Source organism: Bombus flavifrons, chromosome 9 (assembly GCF_040668555.2).
Source record: "Bombus flavifrons isolate JBK064 chromosome 9, iyBomFlav1_principal, whole genome shotgun sequence".
Taxonomy (NCBI): Eukaryota; Metazoa; Arthropoda; class Insecta; order Hymenoptera; family Apidae; genus Bombus; species Bombus flavifrons.
Window position 1 is genome coordinate 9,839,456 of NC_138450.1, and position 11,032 is coordinate 9,850,487.

An 11,032-nucleotide genomic window follows, 5' to 3' on the forward strand; every position below is an offset into this window, starting at 1 on the left:
TAACATTTGCGAAATTATTATAGGAACATTTTTGTGGAAATCTTCAGTAACAGAAAAAAACTTTTTCGATGTATTTTAAATTTTTTAGCGCCATCTAGAGGAATAAGATTAGAAACTAACAAGACTAACAACTAACCAATGACGTCACTTCCCAGTTAAACGTGGCTACCCTACAAGTGAAGGAAGGAGTGGCTTTGCGACCTGTCAAGTTAGATGATTTCTCGTGAAAATTAATGACTCGTTGCATCAATTAAGTTATTCACGTGTGCTTAGTACTTATAATCCACCGCGTAGTAGTTCTAATATACGAAGAAAATGTCGTCTTCGGGTGATTTTGGAAACCCGTTGCGTAAATTTAAGCTTGTCTTTCTCGGTGAACAGAGCGGTATGTATTTTCTAAATCTACTTCCGTTGATTTTGGATCAATATTGTTGATGTACATGTCCGTTTTATCTTGCTGATGATTTCTCGTGTATCAAATACCATATTTTCTGTCGTATGTATCAGTTCCAATGATGACCGTTCTAGGTTATAGATCAATATTTCTGGTCACTGTGCAACTTTATCGTTGCGATCGAATTTGGCGTCGTTCTTGTTATCACCATCCTAAAATTGCATTTAGTCTTAACAATACCCATAATTTTATATCTACCTAGTTGTACAATCCCATCATTTTCATAAAAAATGTCTATTAACCATTAAAATTCATTATTTATGCAGTTAATCTCGTATCGCTGTTTTATATATTTGTTTCATTTTAAACGATTGCAGACTATATCGATATACCGCAATAATGTAAAATCTAATCACAGTGAATAAATTTCAATAATTTATATTTTATCTAAGGGAAGATAGTAATTTTGTTATGAATTATATATTTTTAGAAATGGCTACAATATTATTTAAATTTATAATAATAATTCATTATCATGTATGTTTCTGAACTACATTCTGTACAACTATATTCTATTTTATATTTTGATTTTTTAAACTTATAATAGTACATTTTTTCCATTAATCGTGTGATTTGATGTTGCAGTTGGAAAAACTTCTCTTATCACACGGTTTATGTATGACAGCTTTGACAACACGTATCAGGTATGAAACTATTGGTTTTGTGGTATACATATATTTATGCATATATCATAAAATTTACGTATAGTCTTAAATAAATACCAAATAACAAATTGATTTCTTTAGTAACATAGACTAATATGTTATCTTATAAATATTTAAATATAACAGTTCTTTAATTTTCTCTTTTACCACACAACCTACAATCCAAATTTTTGAGATTATCCATATCTCATTGGCATATTTTCCAATGATCATATGAGAATGTCATAAATTTGTACTTTCATCCATATCTTTATTTTTCATTTTTTTTTTTTTTTTATTTTATTTTATTGTAGTCATGATTTTTATGTCTTACACTTTTGTTGTATAAAATGGACAGTATCAATTATCAGTGAGGAGAGACAATAGGGGGGCCAAGACATTGATTTTTTGTAATAGATAACATTAAAGAAACAAAATGTAGGAATATCATAAGATTATCATCAAGTATTATTACTTCTATTTTGTGAATTTATTAAAATATGAAATTTCAATATATTAGTTTTAATTAAAATATTTTAGGTTTAATGAAATGATTTTATATGGAAAGTTACAATAAAATACTATACTATTTATTACAGGCTACAATAGGTATAGATTTTTTAAGCAAAACTATGTATCTGGAAGATAGAACTGTAAGATTACAGCTATGGGATACTGCAGGCCAAGAACGGTTTAGATCTTTGATACCTAGTTATATCAGAGATTCTACTGTTGCAGTGGTGGTGTATGATATTACTAGTAAGTTTAATTTGAAATAGAGATAAAGTGTAGACTATGTCATGTTATACCATGAGCTCAAGTGAACTATATATACAGATGCAAACTCATTTCATCAAACATCAAAATGGATTGATGATGTACGGACTGAAAGAGGAAGTGATGTAATTATTATGTTAGTGGGTAATAAAACAGATTTGGGTGATAAAAGACAAGTTTCAATGGAAGAAGGTGAACGAAAAGCTAAAGAGTTAAATGTAATGTTTATTGAAACTAGTGCTAAAGCTGGATATAATGTGAAGCAGGTAAGTTTCTATTGCTTAATAAACATTTATTCTTTGCTATATTAATTAAGATTGTAATATATTAATTCTATTCTATTCATTGACCAGCTCTTTAGAAGAGTAGCAGCAGCTTTACCAGGCATGGATTCCACTGAAAATAAGCCACCTGAAGACAGTATCCTTTATGTAAGATACGTAATGTGCACATCTGCATGGTACATATACATAATCATATTTCAGGGATTTTTCTTTCTTCAAATATAGCACTAAGAAATATGTCCTACATCCTCGATCTTTATTCTGTTTTTATTTGTTAACATGGTTTGAATATCATTTGTTTTCAAGATTACTTGACTTCAGTCTATCAAAGTAATCTTTCAATATATTTTATAGAAACTTTATTGGTTATTTAAATTTCAGATATATTTTACAGTAATATTTTATCAATTTTCTAGAATAATTAAATATGTATGTTATATAGTTTAAAATTTTACATAACCATTATTAATTTTCTAAGAATCGTTTTGAATCCATTACTTTTAACATTATTTTTTAACATTATTAACAGTTTTAGTTTTTTCCGTTATCTTTTTGTGTTTTCCTTAATGTGTTGCTAAACCTGTAGTGCAAGAAGTAGTTCTGAAGGACACACCAATTGAACTGAAAGCATCGGAGAGCAGTTGTGCATGTTAAACCACCGATCAGCCTAATGGTAGACAACACACTGATATAAGTTAATTTATAAATTAAACTTTCAATGCTAGGACAGTGATATTCAGTCTGCACCCTTTCCACAGTTTATAATGTGTAAAGGAGTAGCACTGTACTGAGGAGCTATAATGGTTTTTTTGTGAAAAAAATAAATATCCCACGGTAGCTTAAGCAGACTGCTTTTACACAATAACGTGTTTGTGTGTACTAGTAAATCATCAACATAATTTAATTCATTTAAACTCTTGTACTTCATCAGAGCCGCTTGCTTTTTTGACGTGTCGGTAGTTAATAATCGTCATCCTAGATAGTGCTTCGAACATTTTCTTAATCGACAAATAATTTTTATAACAGATATTTTGTTTGTTACGAATATTTGTAATTTTAAGTAATTACATTTTTTTTATATTTTGCATTCTGATAAAAAAGAATTTGAATGAAATACTAGTCGTGTGCATGATCAGTGCTGCAATTGCATGATATATGGTGCACTTATATATATACTACATATGTATTTATCGTCATGTATATATAAGTTGCAATACGCGATAAACTAATGTTGAAATCATGTAATTACGTATTGCGTAAATGCAGTCAAAGTAATAGTCAACTACAATTCGTTATCGATTTGAACTGGTTGCAAACGCAAGCAATAAAAATCTTATATATTTATGGATGCACTGGATTGAAATGTGGACCGATTTAGTATAAAAGGCAACTCGTATAATATGTACCTGCGAGCGTACTGTGAATGAACATAAGGAGAAAAATAATTTCAACGATGCAAAATTAGTAGTTAACGATATCTCATTTTTTATAAATATTTTAAGAAAACATTGCTCATGTATAATGGTTTTCCTTGATTTGGAACAATCACTGCATAAATTAATATGTTGCATTTCCTATTGAAGTATTATTTATATATACTTGGAACTGAATATTTCATTTATATATACACATACAAAAGCAAAAAAAAAAAAAAGGAAAGAAAGAAATTTAGATAGATCAAATCATTTTCAGAAGCTTTGACAAAATTGAATTTGTATATATTAACTTAAAATTTGGGATATGGATAGACAGAATGCTATTATACCTAATACTATGATATTTTTGTTAATAATTATTGTAATATTTTATTTATATAAAAACACCTAATAGCATTATTTTTTTTATATTGATTTTTTTTATGAACCATAATTTGTTCTTGCCATTTTTCCTCGTTATACATATTTCCTTATTTCGTAATTATCGTATAAGTCTCATTTTTAGCTGTATAATATTTTAATTAGGGTTTATATACATATAGGAAAAATAGGGACAAAGGGAAACACTTAAAGTTTAATGATACAAAAACCACACAAATAACAGAAGCAGTTCTATTTTATTTTATATTGCATTATAAATCTTTTGTCTTATAAGATCTCTAATATAAAAGGTCTGTCGCCTTTGTAGTATTTTCTATAGTTTTTACTGTGCTCCGCTATCAGCTTCGTAGAAAGAAAATGAAGCTAGCTAAGTATACTTCCATATAATTTGAACAATGACCTAAAATACTGATAATTACTTGTTTATCTGGCTGGAAAAATGATTATTTTGTTTATGAAACGTTAAAAACTCCGATAACGACTATGATTAATGTACTCAATGAACAGTCGGGCTGGCAAGTGATAAAAGTCATAATTTATGACGTACTTGAACAATTAGTTATTGGCATATACAGAATATTTCACTTTGCCTCTATTTTTCCTATATATACAATGCTTTGTATCATATCGTGAGGATGTGAGAGATAGCACTCATTGTATAATTTCTAATTAAGGTGCTTTGTGGCTGTAAAATTTCACGGTTATTAATGTTAGGGAATGCTCCGTCCCGTTTTTAAACTACTTAAATTTTATATGCTTTTTGAATACCATCTATCCTAGCTTTCGGAAAAAGAAAAATACACATTTACTGACTCAAACTTCAATGGGACTAAATTTTCGATCGATATCCAGAGTCAAAAATCGTATAGACACTTGAGAAATTCTTTGTAAAACTTCTAAATCTGATATAATGACCCAGCATTACTGCCTAAACACAAGGAATCGTTCAAATCTATTAATACGATTGTTTTTAGGGTTTAGCAGTTTCCTAGAATTTACACGAATTTGTAAGATTGATACAAAAATTGATCGACATGCTGATCCTTTTTTTTTTTTAAATGAATTAATAGCTGAATATTAATGGCAATCGAATGGTTACTGTGATAACGCCTTAACACACGAAAGCAGCTGTCGATTTGCAGAATCAATCACCGATGCAGAACGGCTCCGAATCGGAGGGAGAGAGCGGCTGCATTTGCTAGGGAGGTGGTTTATCAATGTGCAGCTAATAATGCTAACTCCTTGAGACATTCTGATACGAACCAAAAATCATCACGTACTATTAACAAGATGCTGGCTTCTTCTGATGTCTACATCGTGGCCCATAAGTTAACGCGCGACGAAGGCACAAAACGTTTCATTGACACCGTTCTTACTACCGACTACTTCTGTCCCAATCAGTCTCATTTAAGTCGTTTAACTATAGCGTGATTAACTGAGCGTTTTGCTATGATTCATATTACTCCGAGAACAGCTTCGTACGGTTATAGTGCACGTTGTTATGTTGTTGTACCCGCCAGACACTCTTCGACGAGAACTAGCGATCTTCTTTACACATTACGGTGTGAACCGCAAATAGACGTCGTTCAGAAAAGAAATAAAAAATTCCATCAAACGAATGACCGATGTAATAGCTACATCACGATGATAGGATGGCTCTTCCATGCTCGTTAGAATATCATTCAATGCGTCGTTAAGCGATCGAAGCAATATGCAAACAGCTTTTCTGTGAGATTGTACATATCACGATTCTTGATGTTGCGAATCGTTCAATAAATAAAAAGTACATCGACATTACTATTTTTACTTTTCCATAAAATTTCGTCGAGCTTAGCCGACTCGAGAAGTCGAGATGCCACCAATTTCTTCCGAACAACGTTCTTTGCTCATCCTATCATCGTTTCCTTGGATCGCGATTTTCGAGGTAAAATTTACTCAACACGCACAAGACACCGAGAAGCTTAGACGAGAGTCTTTTAGACAGAGATATTCTAGACCTTAACGAAAACGACTGAAAGTAAAACGTTTTATTAGTTTACAAGATAGTCGAGGAAATCGAATGATCGAACGGTCTGTTTCCGGATCATTTGCGAAAATTATTACTCACACGTAGAACACGTTATTGGCAAGTTTGTTCGATGGTGGATTGTTCAAGGTTTATAATATTGTAATCATAATTAACCATCTTTATAGACATTTTTCAATATTTCTTGATAAATAAGCGAGCGACTCGATATGCGATCCGTTCATAAATTGAGGAAGAAGACGCACGTTGAAGAGAATAATTTGGGAAAAGAATGAAATGTGTTCAATCGTTCACTCGCCATTTTATATAATTATTAACTTGTGTAACTATTCAATTTTTGTCTTTCAGTACGTTATCTTTCGAACCAATGAAATTTGTTGATTGTTTCAGCAGGTTAGATGAAAGATCATAGATGAAAGAGAATCGGTATTTCAGTTTAAAAGGAAAATTAGAGTTGCGTCTTCTTTCTAACGAGATACACACAAACACACATGCACAAATAAGTGCATAAATGATTAAAACGTAGAAATCAGTATGGAAAAAAGTGTGTGCATTGTGCATCAATTCATGAACCTGTCTCGTGTGTCACGACGTGTGACGAGCGTCGAGCGACGAAATTGCTCGTGTTTTATCGAGGAGACTGAACGCTTTTGAGCACGCCGTTGTTTAATCAGAATCGAATAAAACGAAACGAAATATACTCGAGCTATAATACTAATACTGTACTGTGCCAGGCATAACATGAAGCGCTTTGGAGGGAAAGATGTGTCGACAGCCTCGATAACGAAGCTGCTGAACTCGGAAAATTCGCGGGTAAATTGGTTCGAGCGCGACATTCAGTGTTCTGTCAGCGATAATCGAGTGTGCCATGAAGGAAGTGGGCCAATTTTACATCTGCTAATTAGAATTTAGAAAAAACGAAACGGTAGACGCATCTGTGGAGAAAATGCAAGGATGAGAAAATTCCGCTTGCCACGTGACTGAAGTCGCGAACGAGCGTAGTTTCCTCTGGCGTCGTCGTTGAACATTGATGTGATAAGGCTTCTATTTGAAGAAAACGATGGAAAAAGAGCGAAACATGAAACAGAAATTAAGTGATATGTAATTCATTAATCCGCCGTGCTTATCGCGAGCTCTACGTGCACTAGCACCGTTTCTTCTCAACGTTAAACTGTCTCTCTAGCGCAGCCCCTTGTGTAATAACGTATCGTGTAGCGTTGATTCGCACCGTGTCTTGTATTGCAGCGTACGAACATCCAGAAGTTTTGTGATACGAATCCCAAAGAAAGTTACGTTTTGGAAAGTTTACGTTAGGAACGTTATTACGTTCGATACTTTCTATTCGGGAAAAACATATTCTCGTTGAAGAATGTATTGTAAGCTATGGATATGGAATAATCTAAAAAGCGCCTAAAAATGTCGGTTGGGGAAAGGATTCGTACCATTTGACTTCTTGTTGGTGCATGCCGAGCGTATATTTTTCTTTCATTCGGCCTCGTGTTCCGCGGAGAAGACACTCGGCTGCAGACTCCTCGACCGAAAATACGGCCGTAGCTCGACGTAGGGTAGATTCCCTTAGACATTTCCGTACGAGGGGAATAATTTTGCTGTACTCGTTTTAATCTTTATCGCCTAGTTCGCGATGTTCATGCCTAAGGAGAAGGAGGACGCGTCAACGCTCGTCAGGGGCGCACTTCCGATGTAACTAAAGGAAGTCCTCTGGATCTCCACGCGGCTGCAGCGATTGTCTCCTCCACGCTGGCGAAGCGAACGAATGTAGAGATACGTCGATCTAGTCGGAACGATCTATCATTGGAAACAACGCGATCGATGGATCGTTCAAAAATCCACGGTGCTTGTTTCGTTGGGGCACAGTGAGATCTTTTCGGTTACGGTTCCATCCTTTCGCCACGAGAGTATTGCCGATTAAATAAAAAATATTGTCACGAATTTCGTCGAAGCGTTACGTTATTGTATCGAGTCACTCAAGCGTGATTTGACAATTACGATAATTGGTGATTGCGTGAAACACATCTATGAAAGTATTGACAAATGTTTGTGTAAGGGATGGAATACGTTTATTAGAATTATTTAGTACGACGGAAAAAGTATCCAGATTTCATAAGATCTTATATTTTTTTTTATCAAGCTTGCATTTTATTTAAGAGATAGTCCTAATTAAACGGAATTACGTTGTATTATTTGAAATAATATTAGTATGAGAAAGGAAACATTCGGTTTTGTAACGTGGTTGCTCTTCGTAGCGAAAGGGTTAACGGAGATTTGATAATCTAGTAGTAATAATGATTTGTAGCGTTTCGGAGGATTCTTGTGAATGTAATTTGCAAGGCAGCCGCGTTATGTGGTAATGTTATTGTAGCCGATGTTTCTTAGTTAAATAGAGGTATTCGCTGTATCGTCTTTTTGCAATTAAATTGTCAATCTTAACGTAGCAGTAGGGTGCGATATTCATTAATTGTAAAGTTAACCCTTCCAGTCATCGAGGCTGTAGAATTCTTGTGATGGATCTTTTTGTAAAACATTATGAATCCAACATTATGAATTCATGATATAGTCTTCGACGTAGGAAGCGAAATGAAATTTGTGGCAATGTCCTTTCTGTATATTAGATTTTCTGTCTCTATATGATAATTTGGTACTTATAGTAGAATGTTTCCTTGATTCCTATTATTCTTCGTTCGAAAGGAAATGAAAATCCGAGACTCGAAGGGTTAAATGTTTCAAGGCTTTAAGTTTCTCCGACATACTTAATATAAAATAGAAACTAATGTACGCTTTTGTTTAACGTGATAAAACGAGATCTTGCAGAAATATAATTGAAAATAAACACCAGAGATTCTTGATTCATTCGAGATCGATGTAAGGGAAATTGATCGACGACCGACAACAGCTCCTTCGCGTTTGTACCTGCATCGTTCTACATACGCGCCTGAACATCCTGATCAGACCGGAAGACTAAAAGTGCATTTATGGCTCACATCATCTATAAGCAATGTATACATATTACATTATTATAACTATCGCGATTGGATTCGTTGAAGAGGCGAAAGAAATGGATACCGAGGACAAGTTCGGGATCTTTTATTGTTTCCCTCATTTGCTATAGCGCAATATCGAAGTACGTAAATAACGAGTAGTAAATCGTGATATTTCTCATTTAGCTTCGAAGCTACGTGTAGCTGTAGCAATTGCATACATACACATACACGTACAAACACACCGATTGTATCGTATTTAATATTAGGGGACACGTGTCGTCGTTTCTTCGATTTACGCGTTTGTCCGTGCTACAACGAACCGAGATCAGAGGAGGACTGCGATAAAGAAGGATGCGTTTGTTTTATACAGTTTAATCGGTCGTACCGAACATTATGTTTCTTCTGTGAATAAAACACTGTAGCACGCTTCGCTTAAGAATTCGATACACCCGTTTGTGTTCGATTGGATATGAGTAAAATATGTGTTCTACTCTCTATTGATTAATTTCAACCTCCTCGACTCATAGTTCCTTCGAAGCCGCAATCATTTTATCCTAACAATCGAAGACCGAATGTGACTTTACGCAATGAATGTGTAACGCTGGTTAGAAAGCAATGATCCAAATTAAGGAGATGATTCCTCCGATTATTTTCCATTTTATCGTATTAGGTGCAAAGATTTCCAAGTTCACACTAGCGGTCCGGTTTCCGGGATTCAACGCAATAAATCAATGACATACGCTGACTGAGACACTATAATTCGATTAGCGTAGCATGGTGATTTAATCACAGGTAACAGCACTGCAATCAAGCAATCCTATCAGAGTATATTCGCGTTATCTTCTCAGCCCGATTAGGAGTTCCTCGAAAACAGACGTTCCGTATCCATAACGCATTCGACTGTAATCCGTCACACTGGATCACGATAGACCTTTCCGGAGACTGGGTAGCCTGTTTAATGCAATTACGATGGTACCATAGGTTGATTGAACCGCTAGTGTAAACGAATACTACAGCGATACTTGTAGTTAGACCACGGAATACTTGGAAGAGAATGTTTGTTAGCCCGCATTCGGTTGTATAAACATGGATACGGTGACGATGTATATCCGGTTGAAGGGATTGGTATGGCGGTATCGAAGATGAATTTGAGTTCCTTCGAAGTTTCGAGGTTCGATTTGTGAAAGAGTTCTCCAGCAATCGGAACTTTGAGAATAAAAGTGAAGCCAGTTGATGAGGTTTCGACTCAATAGGGGCAACTAACCGGAAAGTTTTGTAAAAATGTGAGGAGCGAACGCCTATTGTTTAATTCCTCTCTCTCTCACTCTCTCTCTCTCTCTCTCTCGTTTTTTATACACTTGTTTCTCGTTTTTTCCCATCAAATTTAATTTCAATCAGAATAAGAGTATAATTAGCCAAAGCCTGCGAACAACCTTTCGTTTCGACGAGGAACTTTTTCCGCCAACGTGAACGCGTTGGTGAGTCGAGTGGAGAGCGAATAATTGGGTAAGTCTGGCAAATATTGCCGCTAATTAAAAACGAAGTTATAAGAAACGTCGAGAAAAAAAAATACGTTTTAATTTGGTGGAGTGCAACTTGATTAATTTGAGAATTTCAAATGGGAAGTTGGCAAGAGTCGGTTAGAGATTGAATTGTACAAACCGAATGAAAATTCGGATTGCGAGAGCTTCGAGTTTAACGGTGAATCACTGTGTAAAAATCATTTGTCGAAAAAAAAAAGAGTATAATAAAATTTACGTAATCCACGTTGATTGGGATAAAAAGCTGGTTTTCGATAGAAACGGCTGCCCGAATTTGTAGGATCTATGTTGATAAAGCTTTATCATTTCCAGAACAGTTCATGAGGATAAAGAGATAAAAAAATATTAATTTAAATTAATGGGAATATTGAAATCAACGAAGATTTATTGTATTATGCGGTTTAATAAATTTAGTTGAAAGTATGAATTCATACCAAAATAATCTTGGCAAAAAGGCACTTAAATTCTATGGAAATCCAAATGAATGTGT

At 34.3% G+C, this 11,032-nt stretch overlaps 1 protein-coding gene across 2 annotated transcripts; it reads left to right on the forward strand.

The window, feature by feature from the left end:
* Positions 1-139: 139 nt before the first annotated feature.
* On the forward strand, positions 140-11,032 carry Rab6 (RAS oncogene family member Rab6). Of its 2 annotated transcripts, none has more exons than XM_069120996.1 (6): positions 140-385; positions 1,040-1,098; positions 1,698-1,857; positions 1,936-2,141; positions 2,229-2,295; positions 5,105-11,032. In XM_069120996.1, exons 1-6 carry the CDS (start codon positions 316-318, stop codon positions 5,176-5,178), a joined length of 636 nt encoding a protein of 211 aa, XP_068977097.1. In that variant the 5' UTR covers positions 140-315; the 3' UTR covers positions 5,179-11,032. The 2 variants fall into 2 exon arrangements, with proteins under 2 accessions (XP_068977097.1, XP_068977098.1); XM_069120997.1 differs by lacking the exon at positions 5,105-11,032 and adding an exon at positions 2,746-3,991 and having other exon boundaries at positions 141-385.

What these genes read in the sequence shown, in the direction of transcription:
- Rab6 (XM_069120996.1), top strand. Translation starts at nt 316, where the DNA reads ATGTCGTCTTCGGGTGATTTTGGAAACCCGTTGCGTAAATTTAAGCTT. An exon ending in CTTTCTCGGTGAACAGAGCG is followed by an intron (nt 386 to 1,039) that starts GTATGTATTTTC and finishes TTGATGTTGCAG; the next exon opens with TTGGAAAAACTTCTCTTATC. An exon ending in AAATAAGCCACCTGAAGACA is followed by an intron (nt 2,296 to 5,104) that starts GTATCCTTTATG and finishes ACACGAAAGCAG; the next exon opens with CTGTCGATTTGCAGAATCAA.